At 47.9% G+C, this 16,904-nt stretch overlaps 1 protein-coding gene across 3 annotated transcripts in view; it reads left to right on the forward strand.

Annotated features, from left to right (window-relative positions):
- The window catches only part of LOC139059158 (mucin-7-like), a 35,063-nt gene extending 22,535 nt beyond the window's left edge, over positions 1 to 12,528 (forward strand). For all 3 annotated transcript variants that reach the window (XM_070537160.1, XM_070537161.1, XM_070537158.1), the window contains 3 exons: positions 5,866 to 6,059; positions 7,481 to 7,539; positions 9,654 to 12,528. In XM_070537160.1, the coding sequence (XP_070393261.1) occupies positions 5,873 to 6,059; positions 7,481 to 7,539; positions 9,654 to 10,301 (894 nt within the window). In that variant the 5' untranslated portion in view covers positions 5,866 to 5,872 and the 3' untranslated portion in view covers positions 10,302 to 12,528. The remainder of the gene's footprint in view (positions 1 to 5,865; positions 6,060 to 7,480; positions 7,540 to 9,653) is intronic.
- Positions 12,529 to 16,904: the final 4,376 nt, after the last annotated feature.

Genomic DNA, 16,904 nt, shown 5'->3' on the forward strand with positions numbered 1-16,904 from the left:
GCCTCACGCGACTGGCCTATTCCGCGCAGACGTCGTCAGCCGCACCCGTCGGCACGGCCTAGGCCAATCGCGTGAGGTGAAACTGATCGGGCGTTTCGAACAACGATCTCCAATCGCGCCCCAGATGAGTAGAAGCGTCGTGTTGACTGTAAGAGCCATGGCGCAGTGCCAAGCACTGTTCCCCGCATGGCCGGCGTATCCTCTACCAAGTCCCACGAAAATAAGCCTGTTAGGAATAATGAATCCTTAATACCACCTTTAGTAAGCTACGATGCTTACAACCAAAATGGGAATGACATCCTGCAAAGAACAAATGGTAACGACTTGGCAGGCGGCAAGACCAAGCCCTTCATGCCAAAAGTGAATGAAATGAGAACATTGTGACCAAGCAAAAACACTTTATTAAAATGTAATGCTTATGCAAGCTTCGAACAAACTGTGTGAGAAATGCAAATAGAAGTAAAAGTACATCAACAATGACAAAAGTCGCAGAAATTTAAGGATTCGTAATGAACTCGAAAGTGAACATTCACTAACACATAAACAAAATTCCAAGTACACATACAAAAATGAATAGAAGAACCTGGAGTGTACTAAAGTTTCTCATTTATCATAGTAAAGAGCACGTGCTATTAGATGGACTAGAGTTATGCAGAAGTGACATTCGGAGCGAATGGAAGTAGACTGAAAAATGCAAGAGTATGAGTCGGATGGTAACTGCCTCCAAGCAATGTTACCAATCAGCTAGAAGCTTGAAAAGAGCACAAAAAGAAATACCACCGCATACCATCATAAAATAATCCTGTGACAGAAATAAAAAAATGGGAACAATGCAAAATTGGAAATATCGCCTTTAGGATATATCAAAGAAGGTAATGGCGAGAAAAATAACCATACAACAAAAAAGCAATAAAGTGAAATTAGTACAGAATACTTAAACGGGGGATTCAGTGTAACAAGTGAACACTACTGCAGTACAGCGAACGATGAGACAGTAATGCTGCATCTTGCCACTCCAGAACGTGAGAAATGAATATGCAAGCCTCATATTAGTAACTTACATAAACATGGAAATAAACTGGAATGCACTGGAAGCTGCATTTGTGTAACAAAGGAAGCAATGCTCGTAATAAATAGTAAGTGTTTTATCTAAAAAACCCTGTACAAGAGGCAATGTTGTACCTCTCTGGCAAAGACAAAGTTGCAACGAATAATTTGCAAACCAGCAAATACATTAATTAGCACACTGACATGTCACACTTTGCGCACATCTTCAGTCTCCTAAAGTAAAAAAAAAGCACTCTGAATGAGAAAAACGTTTAACACATGTAGCCCAGAGCAAATTCTTTGCCAGTTCACCCACACTTTCACATCCAAAAACATTTGCCACAAAGTCCAGGCATAGTTCCACTGATGTTTACCAATTCACCCCCACTTTCACGTCCAAAAATATTTGGCACACAGTCGAGGCAGAGCTTCATAGATAAACAGCTTGAGCGCACCCTACTGATTATTCTGCAGTCCCGCTGGAAATAGAACTGCCGCACAAGCTGGTAGTGATTTAAATGTAGACATACTTGCTGCCCTGGACAGGTATGCTCAGATATCTGCACTGGTGCTCCGTTTTGTGAAGTAGACACATTGATGCGCTACGCTGGTAGTTGAAATGTTTTGAATGCACAAGTATTGGCTTCACCAGAAAGACTTGCCCACATACCACCACTGGCATATATATGCACTTGCTCTTCACTCAGTAGCATTGAACTTAAAGTGTTCCCTATGTGGGAGCCATGTGTAAAACCGGTGTCACACGACCACTCTCGATCGCCATCACGCCCGATCCGGATCGAAATTATCGATGCGACTGGCTCACTGTCGTAGCTTGCGCAAAAGAGCCAATCACGACCGAGAAATTCGATTTGTAACGGATTGGATAGCGGTTAAAAGAGCCCCGTGTGAAACCGGTATCAAATAATGCACAAGCGTACGCTAGGAAAATGTGTTGCACAAGGACAAAGAACTGCGGCATGCCCTGCTGTGCGAAGCGCGCGAACAGAACACATACAAAAAAAAAAAAAACCGCGCGAGCGCTTCGCTAACTCCACGCGCACACATTGCACCCGCACGAACTCGGCAGGCCGCCGACTAATTAAAGCGCGAAGGGCGCACAGCGTACATTCCGACACATGTCCCAAACGGCAAACAATGGTACTACCTGAAGCATACTCGACTCACGTGCGCAGTATCCACAAGCGAGTTATGCAGCGTACATGCTGTATCCATTCGCCAAGTAGTAAAATTGATAACAAGCACAAAGCTACAAGGGACTCAATACATTAATACCATTTGAGGCGTCAAATAAAATAGGGTTGGGCCGTTTCATATATTGGACACAATATATGGACACACGTGGTACCCCGTAAGACCATGAAATACCGCTCACGTGGGTAAAGGGGGCGAAAACACAATCGAGAACCTGAAGCGTAAACGATAAAAGCACGGTATATATGGTGCACGCAAAATTCTGTCAGTGCGCTGTAGCGCGAGGGAAGAAAATAGGGCGAGCACTTGACCTCACCTTTTGGGATACCGTACTAGTACTGAATCATAAAAAAAAGCCTGTTTGAACCAGTTATCTTGTCTGCAACACTCTTGCTAAACGGGAGACTAAAATACCACGATGACGGCTCTATTGCGGAGATTGGCAAGGTGCGCACAGACAGCAATTTTGCCATCTTTCTTCGCATTCTGCAAAATGCTTTCTTGTTAGGATCACGCATAGCGGCCGATCCCGACGCTAGGGACACACAGGCACAATTTATTCCCTCTAACTTTCGTCCTTATACTGCCCTTAACGCCTAAATTACAGCGTCAGTGAAAAGGCGCCTCAAATAACATGACAATGAACTTGAAGAGCTGATTAGTGCCCTCCACTCGGCGCCCTGCAATTGAAAACACTACTGAATTCGAAATTAAAACTACGCAAACAGATCGCACAACCCAAACTAATCACAGAATGTCGTTTTCTTGACGGCAAAACACTGCAACACTTACATGACAAAGGGCAGCGGCAGCACATTCAGAACAGCCGCAAACATACCACAGCGCAATGCAAGTGCGATAACGCAACTATGCCAGGCTTCACGAATAACGTGGCCGCCATGGTCCGATAACAATTGAAAACACTACTGATTTCCGAATTAAAACCACACAAACAATTTCGCACAACCCAAACTAATCAGAGAATATCGTTTTCTTGACAGCAAAACACTGCAACACTTACATAGCAAAGGGCAGCGGCAGCACACTCAGAACAGCCGCAAACACACCACAGCGCAATGCGAGTGCGGGGACGCGACGACGCCATGAAGACGCGACTATATGCCCGGCTCGCCCGGCTGCCCGGCATCACGAATCACGTGGCCACCTTGGTCACATGATAACTAAAGAGATAGAGCGAGTCATATGAAGTCGTTTTCAAAACGTATTCACCCCTCGTTTTTAAGCTGCCTGGCTTCCAACGTTATCCAAACGTATTCACCCCTCGTTTTTAAGCTATCTTGTTTGGAACGTCTTTGATGCCTCGATTTTGGTCAAAAATCCATTTCAGACGTTGAATCCCTTAATACGACGTTTTCAAGACTTTGTGTGCTACCTGGGTTATGGTGCATTCGACTGGCTGCTTTCGGGCGGTTCACAGAGCGCTCTCGCAGCTCGCTTTACATTGGGCTGGCCGAGATCGAGCTCTCGGAACACATTCGCCTGGTTCGTTCGGAGCGCCGCGTGCTCCAGCTCGCGGAGCGCTCGGAGGCGCTCCCACCTTCGACCGCATGGAAGCGCGACCAAGATCCGACAGAAACTCGATCACGTGGTTATACTCCGATTGCTCTGGGAGCAGTTAGCACGTTCTGTAGCATCCCTTTCCCTTGCCTCCAAAGTCGAAATGGCTTCGCATCGCTGCGAATCCAGTTGAAGCGCTGTAGGAGCCAGTCGAATGTGCCATTAACTTCCTATGCCTTCCTTGGCTTTGTTGTCTGTTAGCTTCATGAAAGAGAGAGAGAGAGAGAGAACATATATGAAAGGAAGGGAGCTTAACCAGTACTAAGCCTATATAAGAATACACACGCAGCTGAATGGCGCCTCGGGCTACTCAGAATGTCGTTAGAGCGAGCTCATTGTGAATAACGCCTGCGTTGTGTGCGCTGGTTTTTTGCACACGTCGTTTCGCGTTCTTCGCCGCATCCTCAAGCAGGCAACGACTATAGACCAGCCATGACCTACTGAAGGCCTTGAAAGGAGAGCATTCATCGCTGTGAGATGCCTCGTTATCACTACGGCCGTGTGTTCTAAGTACCCGGCCGTGCGAGCATGCGCGCAGTGACTCAGGTTGCTGTTTCATTTGTTCTTTTATGCGAAGCATACTAGCCGCACAACCACGCTCTTCCTTGCTACGCCGCGCGTGGCCGCGTAGCTACCATATGACGTCATAACAGCTGCAAAAGCGGAGGCTCAACTCGTGCGCTCGCTTGCGGCCGCGTAGCTACATAGCCCGGTCTCAGCTCGTGTGCTCGCCTGCGGTCGCACAGATGGTACTGCGGCCTAACTCCCGCTCCTCCCGATATACCAGGTTACCAATACCGCTATACCAGTGGTATAGCGGTATTGGTAGCGGTAGAGCGTATTTATTGGTTTGAAAATAAAGGAATCAGCAGAGTAACGCATGAGTTGTTTCTTCGTCAAGCCGAACCAAATATAGCCAAGCAACAGCAGTGCACCAGGCTAAACAGTGGTTCAACAACTAAAATAAAGGCTAGTATGCTTCGCATCCTGGGCTTAACCTTAGCTAAGCCACAGCCATTCTTTTGTTGAATAGACCCCCCCCCCCCCTCAACGCACACATTTTCCTTTATTGATTTAGAGATAAAAGTCAGTGCTTGCGTGTGTAACCTGTATTATTATTTTTTGACGTTGATACAATTTGTGCCCTCTAAGCTGTTTATTGGCTCCTAATGTTCCATTTGTTATTTTAATTAGGGATGTACGAATAGTAATTTTCGAGACCGATTCGAACACGAATCGAATAGTGCTAAAAGCGAAGCGAATCAAATCGAATATCGAGTAGTGTTCGAATTTTTAAGAGCCGAATAATGAACACACGCGCTGCGTGGGAAATGCGCTGCGTGACAAAGGGCCCGATGTCCCGTATTTCTTTCTGGTCATGTCGTCAGTGCATTGCATTCCGTCTTTGTCACTTGTCTTGTCACCTGCGCTGTTTAACATGGTATTCACAAACCAAATCGACCGATTTCGTGCTCTCTAACAATATCGATTTAAGCCGTATTAGTAAATTACGCTTTTGCAATAGCAATACGGTTACACTTGCTATCAGAGCATGCTTGGCAAGTCCAGAAAAACCACAGAAACGATGGTGAAAGGCAGAGCGACATGAAAGCGACGAGCGACATGAAAGGCAGAGACAGTGCTTTGAAGTTCCTGGATCAGCTTACCAAGACGTCATAGATATTATTTGCGTTACATGGGGATCTAGTTAATAGTTTTTCTGTAAAAGAATTTAATCTATTAATTGCATTATAAGCGAACTAACTACTCGACGTAACGAGTTTCGAGATTTACTAAAACTGGTGTAAATGGGATAATATACCTCGATATACGCGACGTCACGTCACACTCACGCGCCAGCGAAGGAAGCTTGGGAGCGCAATTCAAGACGGGTAACTCGGCTTTCATTTTCTCCGCTAGTAACCAAAGGTCTTTCGCCGAATTATTCAAAACAAAGCTTCCAAAACGTAACCGTCTCAACTGACTTAGTGTTGTGATTAAAATACACTTCTGTTTCCCGCGCAGGTACAACATGGGCGCTCGCACCTTGCTGCTCCTGGCGTTCCTGGCGTCCGCAGCGGCGCTGGCGTCGTGCGCAGCTCAAGATGGCGGCGAGCCAGTGAGACACAGCGTGAAGAAGAGGGGCATTCTGGAGAGCATCGCCAGCGGGGCCAGGAGCCTTCGCGACGGGGCCTCCGAATTCTTCGAACGCTCGTGGTGTGAGTGGCTCCGAGATTTGACGTTATATCTGAGCCAATATGGCGCGTTCAATGCGAAGAAGTAAAAAAAGAAGCATCGATATGGTGCCTGCGGAGCAGGTGTACGAATAGCAAGTTGTCCTGCAGGCTCCATTCCAAACTATAGCTTCTGTGAGCCCTGATACTGATGAGGCTTTCGCCTTAGGTATGTACAGCCTTGTACATGCGTAAAAGTGCCTGCTGGGATTTATCGCTCACGGCCAACGCCACCGACGCCGACACAGACGACACCGGCTTTTCTGCGACACGAGCTCCTTAACGCTATTGCGTTAAAAGATCCCTGAAACATTATCGAACTGATTGTTATAGTTCGAGCGTTCCAAAGCTTTTGCCCGAGCTGTTTAGCACGCCATAATATGGACAGCTCCAATTTCACTCTGACCGCCGCCAACTCTTTAAGGCCCTTCGAAACCCCAGTAAAACTGTGCTTTTGCGTCCCACCACCAGCAGAATGCTGCCGTCGCGGTCGGCGATCGAACCCGCGATCCCACCAGCAGAAGGCCGTATATCCACTGGACTACCACAGTGGCTTGTCTTCCATGCCCGATAAACTGAGGATGAGGGAACGGCGAAGACATCGGTGATGAAGGCGACATCGAAAGTAAACGTGACTGCGCGCAAGACATCCGATACACGCGCTGGACAAAGTAAGCATGCGTAGAGTCGAGCGTGAGAAATGGGTATCGTTTGAACTCTTATATGATGCAGATAAGCTATACGTCACTAACTGTAACGAAAAATTGCGTCATAGCGCGTCTATCTTACAGGGGCACCACCACAGTCCACGACCTTTCAGGTTACGGAGGCAGGTCGTGAGGTCTATTATGTACACGTACCGCCGGTATAATAACACGCTATGTATAACACGCTGTAACACGCTATATATGTATAAGCGTCCGCTGCATCGGACTAACTTCTAACACAGGACATCTTCTATAAGGGCGCGCGCGCGCGCTGTCAAAAGTGAATGGCCTAAAAACGTTGTCGATGCGTCGTCAATGAAATACATGTCTTGAAGGCACGGATTTTGATCTTCAAATGCTTAGTGATTCGTTGTAGAAAAGGATCCGTCATGTAGGCGCGCATGTTCCCGGGTGGTATGGAAGGCGTTCTTACAATTTCAGAAGGCCGATTTGCAGGGACGCCCGCTATCCGTCACTCCTGCTGTGTTCCTTCAATGGCACCTCTATAAGCATTTCAGTTTCGCAAGCTAACGTGTTATTACAAAATCACACAGCTGCTGTTGTGTGCGTCTGTTGTGCGGCCTTTTGTCATTTTCTTGGGAAGCTGTGGCGTTTCCTAAATAGTTTGTCGTGAGTACAAATGAACTGCTGAGAAGGGGACCGTTCATGCAAACGTGCTTCGTTCTATGCCATTCGCAGCTGGCATCAAGGCGGCCTTCACGGACTTCATGAACTGGCTGCGGGGAGTGCCATCACCCGTGAGTATCACGTGATTCCTCACCCGTCGTGCATACCTTTCGAGTAACCCTAGTTTATGGACGAAACAAAGGCAGTGCACGCAACCACCGATTTACGAAGTTTCGTTCGACGCACAGCAACCGGAATCAGCTAACGAATCTCTTCACGCGGCGCGCGCCAACGTATAATGGTACTTTGAAGGTGGTCCTTTTTAGAGAGATCTGGCAACGCTGTAGCAACAAAATATCGTGCGATTGAGGAACCGAACTTCGCGGACGAGACTAAGGTGGCTCCAACATATTTAACGGAGCCTTACAATCACTTTTAGACCTCGATTATTCACGAAATATATCGCTGGAATTCGGTCTTATATACCCTACTATACTTACGGTGTCATGATAACTGAGGTAGAAGCCCATTGTCACGACTCAGAGTCGATGCGTTAGCTTCTCCTGAGTAGTGGCATAATGGGGTGGAGTCTGGTGCCTGGCTTTCGCCAATTGCCGTCGTGAACGAGACAAAGGCCTGATGAAATCAAGCAAAGGGCAGTAATTTAATGCGATTTCTCAGCAACAAAACAAACCGGCGTTATTATGTAGTGGATGCGAATACGTTAGACAGAAAAAAGTATGAAAGTGACAATTCCAAAAAAACAGATGTAACAATGTTGAGCAATTATGATGTGCAATCGCAACGTGAACAATTCACACCAGTTCAAACGGAATTTCTAAACAATAATCGGGAAAGCAAATATTTAGAGTCCGCAGCTCACAGAATCAAAAGTGACATACAGCAAACCGGGTGCGCCGACAGTACGTCCCAACCGATGCGGCCCGTAAGTGACCCTCAAAGTCGGCGCCTCGACGTCGGCGGCCGACTTCCACGGCGGCTGGCGATGTCCGGTGTCGAAGCGTGATGTCGGCAGCTTAATTTGCCCGGAAGTTCCTCGGCGTTCGTTTATCGTCCCCGGAGCAGAGTGGTGAAGTGTCGGATCGGCCCGCTTTTGTAAGCGAGGCGTCGGCGTTCACCTCTTGCTGTCTAGACACGTATCACACACGCGCACACTGGTTCTCGCCGTAGTTCGGACTCCACTGGCGGTCACCTTCACCGGCAGTCAATTTAATCGCACACAAAACAATAGCTGCCCGCGAAGACGGCTTCACGTAGGCCGGGCGTACTTCCACCGTGGCTCAGACTCTGCTAGCGGTCCACAGTGGCTCAGACTCTGCTTGGCGTGTTTGTAAATCTACATGGTACTTTGTTTCGATCGGATGGATGGATGGATGGATGGATGGATGGATGGATGGATGGATGGATGGATGGATGGATGGATGGATAAGGCTGAATTCTTTAAATCGGGCGGCGGCAAACGCCACCTAGCCGTGACTAAAAAATATATTTTGTACTTAGTGGAGGGTGAAATTTCGCTCTTGCCTTGGTTTTAGCCATCGATCAGATAACCTTTGTTTTGTTATTTCTACGCCATTTGGCGGAGGGCGCGGCAGTTAGATCGCATTTGGCCGCAGCACGGCAGGAGCCGACAGCGACACAAACACCCGCATCCCAGCCAGTTTACGGCTATACTTACACTCGTTTTTTTATTATATCCTTAGTTGCTGACTATTGCTACGTATTCTTAACATGACGAGGTATATAATTTAACATCATTGTCGTGTTCATACAACATCTACAAGTCACCCAATGGACCGTTTCTTTCTATAAGTGGTTACAAGATACCCAGATCTCAGATGCCCCAAATCCTTCTGAGGTCGGCTGAGAAGACCTTGTCTTCGACATGACGGGGCTGCGACCACATCGCATTCTTCACTATAAGCTTGTCGATATCATGAACACTCGTGCCTGTTCCCTACAACATAGCAAGGGAGCCTGAATGTCGCAGCAAACGCTTGCGTCGCTGCCCTATCACTATGAAATTCACTGTAACTTCACTTATTATTCACTATTTATAAATCACTATGGCTGTAGCGTTTGAGCATCACTGCAACAATAACACGTACAATTGGCAGGGGAAGAAAGCATTTATGTATACTAAGAACCAAGAACAGTCGGTAAAATGAGAAAGGCTCTTCCAAAGTGTTTCCCCTCCCTCTCTCACTCTTGCTTTCTCATGCAGGATGAAGTTTTCCGACCTCCGGCGTCCGAAAAGCCGTACGACGGCGAACCAGACACAGGGTTCGGCTTCGAGCACCCGCACCACGCCGAGCCTTGCCCCGACTCCAAGGCGCACCCCACCGCCGGGCCGACCACGCAGGGCAGCACGGAAAGCGGCACGCTCTCGAAGTCTACGGGACCCGCCAGCACGGCGACCGAGGCGGTCGACGAGGAAGCCGAGAGCAGAGTCAGCGAGCCGTCATCGTCAGCGGCTCCGCCCGCTTCGGTGGTGACCACTACGCGAGCCCCAAGCCTGCAGACAACCGCAGCGCCGGCGGCTGCTGAAACCGTCGGTCCACGTGTCGCCGGAGGAGACTTGGGGGCGCCTCAGATAACCGAGGCGGCGCAGGAGAGCACGGACGCTCCGCAAACTACGTCGGAGACAACGACGAGCGAGACGGTGAGCGTGTCGGCGACTCGCGACTTCGCTGCGCCCACGGCCACGGACAAGACGCCGGTGCCGTCCATCGACTCGACGAGCAGCCCGACGCTGCCGCCGGAAGAAGACCCCTTTGAGAACGACATCGACGCCGAGCCATCGTCCAAGGAACCTCCGCCGTCGCGGCGAAGGGGAAATGGACCGGGCTTCGTAATCTCCGACGGGCGCTAATCGTAACACTCGCGAAGACTGCGTGGTCCACGGTCTTGTCCAGGACACCCCGCGTAGCCATGTCGAAGGTGTTTTGACGAGTCCCGATCGTTCGCTCCGCAGTTCAGCACCGGCGAACGGCCTGCCGTCTGAGAAGGCCACACCGAGTGCGTCAGCATACGGCATTACACCGAGGTTCTGCGTCTCCTTTGTTGAACTCGTCAGTTTGCGTTGGCAGGCTCCAAGGCAAAATAGTGTTTTTGGTGGTGCTTACCCACTGATCCCGCTTGCGACAGCATATATTTGTACCTTGGTATGTCTCTATCCGCACGTGTGTGTACAGCAAGTGACAATTCAAGAATGCAGGAGTAGCCAAAAAAAGGTGTGCCAGGTTTGTTGCCCGTCGTTTTGCGATGGAAATGGTCTCCCACCGACACGGGACACAACGGGCCTCTTTGCATCAGCATGTATGCACAAACCCGGTGCGGTTATAGGCACCGGCCGGTTGCTGGCCAGATGACGTTGCGGCTCTGTCAACAAGATGTGCCGACGCCGGCCGCTGGGCCCGGGCTACGACGAAAACGAAACGATTTTCTTAAGAGCAGTATAGGCGCGCTGGTTTAATGTCTTGCATGAACTCTGTTTGCTCCAACCTGATAAGCAAAGCATTGTCCGATCCACGTCAGTGTTGGAACTCACACGCATGCATACGGCTATGGCCTGTCAGGAGGGCGCGCCTTCTCAGGCACCAGACGCGCGCTTCAGACTGGCCATGATACGGCGTGCACATTTGTAATACACGTCTATGTAGAACATGGAAACCACTGCATCGAAACAAACACTGGCTAGGGGTTATCAGGAATGCGCAACGTTTCCTACGTATACATTATGCGATTTCCCCGCTCGCTAGGCTGTGTGATTTGGCGTTGCTGTCGGTATGGAAAGCTTTCGGTTCCGGTGCATGGCCAGCAGGAAGGGCAGGAACAGGCGGCGCAGACGATGGTCAACAAACGCACGCGCTAAGTCACAGCTCGAGGAAAGCCGGCGAAGAGATTACACGGGCATTGAGCAGGCAAACTACGCACGCACCAGAACGTCGAGACATGAGGTGGCGACCCAAATGCGTGTTTTGGAATGGCGCGGTCTTAGCCTATAATGAAAGCATGCTACGGGTACCTGCGCCAAAGAGAGCTTTAAAATTACTAGGTATGTACAATGAGGCATGATGGTCGGCTTCCATTTGAAATGGAAACACTGGCGCACACATGCAGAAGTTAGGCGAGAACAAGTGATCGACAAAGATCGGCTGGTGCCTACCCATTCCCTGAAATGTTTTCACCTCTGCGTTCTTGACCTGTTAGTGATAATAGGAATTTATCTATGGAGTGACTGTCGCGGTAGAAACGGTATCGGCGGCCCTTTGACGATAGTGTACAGGTAAGTAGCGCCTGCAAAAGTGGCTCAGCGGAAGGCTATTCAATTTGTCAGCCGAGACCCTGTCTACGCCGACACTTCGACAAGAAAGCCAGTCGGAGATGCTTGAAAAAGAAATGTGCACGTTCCTACCAATTCCACAAAAACAGCCATTGCCATTAGCCATTTGGCATTTTATTGCCGTCTCGCTTTATCCTATGCGCTTTTCGCTTCTCCAAGAAAACCGTGCGCCTAGTGTCACATCCAGACGTGGCATGGACGAAAATGAAGCGCGATCACTGCGTGGCGTACGGTAGCCTGAACGGGCTTTGTTTCATGATTACCAGGTGAGACACCAGGGCATAATGGGATGTGTCACATGGGATGCCCCTTAGAAGCTCTTGCAATACCAGCGTATGTCGGGCGGTGCTTTTTTAAACATTGCCCGATTCCGGTACGCTTACTATTTTGAACCAGTGAAAGCAATACTCCTCAGAAGCCTCTCGGCAGAGTATCTGAGGCTGTAGAAGTGACACGGGAGATACCGTACAATTTCGAAAGTGCAATGCATCTTTCGAGCCATCTCTGCGTCTTATCATTTAAGTTTACGTGCGAAGGATTATATTAAATATATAAGCGCACGAGCAGCGCAGCGCACAGGTTTTTCTGCTTGCGTTCTGGAGGAAGAGGGAGAATGGGGGAGGGGGTTAAAGAAGGCAAGGCAGCGCCTTTTCCAGCGATAAGCAATCTTCCTTTGAAGACCGACCCACGTAACAGATTCCATGAACTTAGAAACTCCTAAATAAATTGCCGCAGCAGTTGTGCAATACAGAAATCTCCTGTCTCGTTCATTTTTTGCCCACATATAGAGAAAGATCATCGACCAACGCCTCGATACGATGACTTAAGTGTGCCTCAATACAGGTAAGCTGCGCATCACTGTCGCTACGTTTACGTTAAACCGACGAAGTTGGTGTGAGGCGGCTTCTCGGGATGAAAACCGGTTGTCGGGTGCACGGAAATGATAGCAGATTGGGCCGAGCCGAGCTCGGTCAAGCCGCATGGAACGGGTGGCTTGGCCCGACTTTTCCCACCCGCTTGCGCAGACTTCCAACTCCACCTACTCGCGTAAAGGCAGATACTGAGAGGAGGATTCGATAGCGTCGGGCAATTGCCTGCATGCGCGTGCAGTGTCAACCGAGAACGGCCTCTCACGGACGTGAGGCAGGAAATAAGATGAATGCAATAGAAAGATCAGAGCGAAAAAACACAGTCGCTCTTGATTAAATCCTTTTAAAGAATTCGGCGTAAAAAAATTCTGACAATCGACATTCAGATCACTCGATTTTATTAGCTGGGAAACTCGTAATCATGATCAGCCTGTTTTATGTCCACTGCAGGACGAAGGCCTCTCCCTGCGATCTCCAATTACCTCTGTCCTGCGCCAACCGACTCCAACTAGCACCCACGAATTTCCTAATGTCATCGCTCCGCCTAGTCTTCTGCCGTCCTCGACTGCGTTTCCCTTCTCTCGGTACCAATTCTGTAACCCTATTTGTCCATCGGTTATCTAACCGGCGTATTACATGACCTGCCCAGCTCCATTTTTTCTCTTCATGTCAACTAGAATAACGTCTGTACCCATTTATTCTCTGATCCAAACTTCTCTCTTTCTGTCTCTTGACGTTATGCCTAGCAATGTACGTTCCATCGCTCTTTGCGCGGTCCTTAACTTGTTCTAAAGCTTCTTTGTCAGTCTCCAAGTCTCTGCGCCATATGTCAGCACTGATAAAATGCACTGATTGTACAGCTTCCTTTTCAATGATAATGGTAAGCTTCCAGTGAGGAGCTAACAATGTCAGCCGCATGCGATCGAAACCATTTTTATTCTTCAATGAATTTCCTTCTCATGATCAGGGTTTCCTGTGATTGATTGACCTAGGTAAACGTAATCCTTCACAAACTACAGAGGCTGTCTGGCGATCCTGAATTCTTGCTCCTTTGCCCGGTTATTCATCATTATTTTTGTCTTCTGCACATTAATCTTCAGCCCCACTCTTACACTATCTCTGTTAAGGTCCTCAATCATTTGTGTTAACTCGTCTGCATTGTTGCTTAATAGAAATTTGTCATCGGCAAACCGAAGGCTGCTGAGATATTCGCCTTCGGTCCTTACTCGTAAGCCTTGCCAGTTTAATAGATTGAATACTTCTTCCAAACACGCAGTGAATAGCATTGGAGAGATTGTGTCTCCCTGTCTGACCCCTTTCTTTATAGGTATCTTCCTGCTTTTCTTGTGTAGAATTAAGGTAGCTAACTTCTGCAGATATTTTTCACGGTATTTACGTAAGCGCTCTGTACTCCTCGATTACGTAATCCCTCCATGACTGCTATAGTATCTCCACTGAATCAACTCAAGAAAGGCAAATCGAAAAGCGAATACTGCGACGAACTTACAGTGCTGTACATAAGTGTGCAGAGCGCGAAAATAGACAGGGACAAGATGGAAGGCAGCACGAGGAATCGCTCACAACTGGGAGTATATTACGGAAACCATGTCATACAATATAGAGATGTGCACGGGCCGCAGTTCTGAGCCCGCGCCCGGCCCGGGCCCTACACTACCACAGGCGGCCCGGTCCAGCCCGACGCTAAAGAAGCCCGAATTCGCCCGGCCCGGCTCGGCCTTAGGCCGGGTTAAGGCCCAGCCCGGGCCCAGCCCGACCTGCAATAAGGCGACGCCGACACAAAAAGAAACAATATAAGGAAAATCAGTTTATTTTAATGACCTTAAAATGTTGAACTCTTGCATTCCAGATGACAAAATCTTGAATATATACAGACGCAAGGCACGCACAGAATTGTTATGCTAAGGTATTGTGCAAAAACAACAAGTTGTCCATTGATGAAGCGTTAAGGCAAGTACGGCGCTCCTGCATTATGAATCCGGCAGCACTGAAGTTTCGTCCATTGCTTGAACTGGAGGCCTGAATGGCTAATAGCCTCTTAGCAAGAAGAGCAAGATTGGGGTACGTCGCTTCCTTGGCCCGGGCCCGGCCCAAGCCCTAGTAAGAGAATCTCCAGATGGCCCGAGCCCGGGCCAGGGCTTGGGCTTTCGGGCCCGCCCGAGCCCGTGCACAGCTCCAATACAGTATGCCTCTCGGAAGGACACCCTGCTTAAACAAAAGCTGCGAGAACCTTAACCTAACAGTCAGAAGTTAAGATATTGCCAGGCGGTGAAATAAAGCAATAGGCTCAGATTAATTTCACGGAAAAATGCAATGCGGAAGTGCAAGACCGACTCGTCCGGATGGCTGAAGACGCCGCCGGGGCCCAAGGGCTCCTGGCTGCTGTCTAAAGGGGGAAGCAGACAGAAGATCTCCCAACTCTTCCCTTTCCCTAGACCCCATCCCAGGCAAACAATAAAGTTGTTCTCTCTCTCCATCTCCTTTTCTGTCAGATTAATTTTCTCGCAAAACTGAAAAAAAAGGTAAGCCTACAGCCTATGAAAATATCGATTCAGCAAGGAGCCACAAGTTGTCTCAAATGTGCTGCTTATTCGCATAAATCATTCGGTACGCACTGCTGACGCTGTTTTATGCGACAAACACAGGAATAAACTGACATTATTATGCTGGGAAAAACAACAAAATAGTAGCCCATGAAAATATCGATTCAGCAAGGTCCCATAAGTTCTATCATCAGTGCTGGTTCTTCGCATAAACAACTCGGCACGCATGCGCTGAGGCTGATTTAACCGATAAATAAAGGAATAGAATCAAATTATTTTTCTAACAAATACAGAAAAAATGGTAAGCCTATCACCCATGAAAATATCGATTCAGCAAGGTCCCATAAGTTCTATAATCAGTGCTGGTTCTACGCATAAACCACTCGGCACGCACGTGCTGATGCTGATTTACGCGATAAAGAAATAGACTCAAAGTATTTTTCTCGCAAATACGAAAAAAATGGTAAGCCAAACACCCATGAAAATATCGATTCAGCAAGGTCCCATAAGCTCTATCATCAGTGTTGGTTCTTCGCATAAACCACTCGGCACGCACGTGCTGAGGCTGATTTACGCGATAAATAAAGGAATAGACTCAAATTATTTTTCTCGCAAATACGAAAAAAATGGTAAGCCTATCCCCCATGAAAATATCGATTCAGCAAGGTCCCATAAGTTCTATCATAGTTGCTGGTTCTTCACACAAATCACTCGGCACGCACGCGATGAGTGATTATCATTTTTTCATATTTCCGAGAAAAATATTTTGAGTCTATTCCTTTATTTATCGCATAAATCAGCCTCAGCACGTGCTTGCCGAGTGATATATGCGAAGAACCAGCACCTATGAAAGAACTTATGGGATCTTGCTGAATCGAAATTTTCATGGGCTATAGCCTTACCATTTTTTCATATTTGCGAGAAAAATATTTTGAGTCTATTCCTTTATTTATCGCGTAAATCAGCCTCAGCACGTGCGTGCCGAGTGATATATGCGAAGAACCAGCACCTATGATAGAACTTATGGGATCTTGCTGAATCGAAATTTTCATGGGCTATAGCCTTACCATTTTTTCATATTTGCGAGAAAAATATTTTGAGTCTATTCCTTTATTTATCGCGTAAATCAGCCTCAGCACGTGCTTGCCGAGTGATATATGCGAAGAACCAGCACCTATGATAGAACTTATGGGATCTTGCTGAATCGAAATTTTCATGGGCTATAGGCTTACCATTTTTTCATATTTCCGAGAAAAATATTTTGAGTCTATTCCTTTATTTATCGCGTAAATCAGCCTCAGCACGTGTGTGCCGAGTGATTTATGCGAAGAACCAGCACCTTTGAGAGAACTTATGGGACCTTGCTGAGTCGAAATTTTCATGGGCTATAGGCTTACCATTTTTTCATATTTCCGAGAAAAATATTTTGAGTCTATTCCTTTATTTATCGCGTAAATCAGCCTCAGCACGTGCGTGCCGAGTGATTTATGGGAAGAACCAGCACCTTTGAGAGAACTTATGGGACCTTGCTGAGTCGAAATTTTCATGGGCTATAGGCTTACCATTTTTTCATATTTCCGAGAAAAATATTTTGAGTCTATTCCTTTATTTATCGCGTAAATCAGCCTCAGCACGTGCGTGCCGAGTGATCTATGCGAAGAACCAGCACCTTTGAGAGAACTTATAGGACCTTGCTGAGT

This window comes from Dermacentor albipictus, chromosome 4, assembly GCF_038994185.2.
Source record: "Dermacentor albipictus isolate Rhodes 1998 colony chromosome 4, USDA_Dalb.pri_finalv2, whole genome shotgun sequence".
NCBI lineage: Eukaryota > Metazoa > Arthropoda > Arachnida > Ixodida > Ixodidae > Dermacentor > Dermacentor albipictus.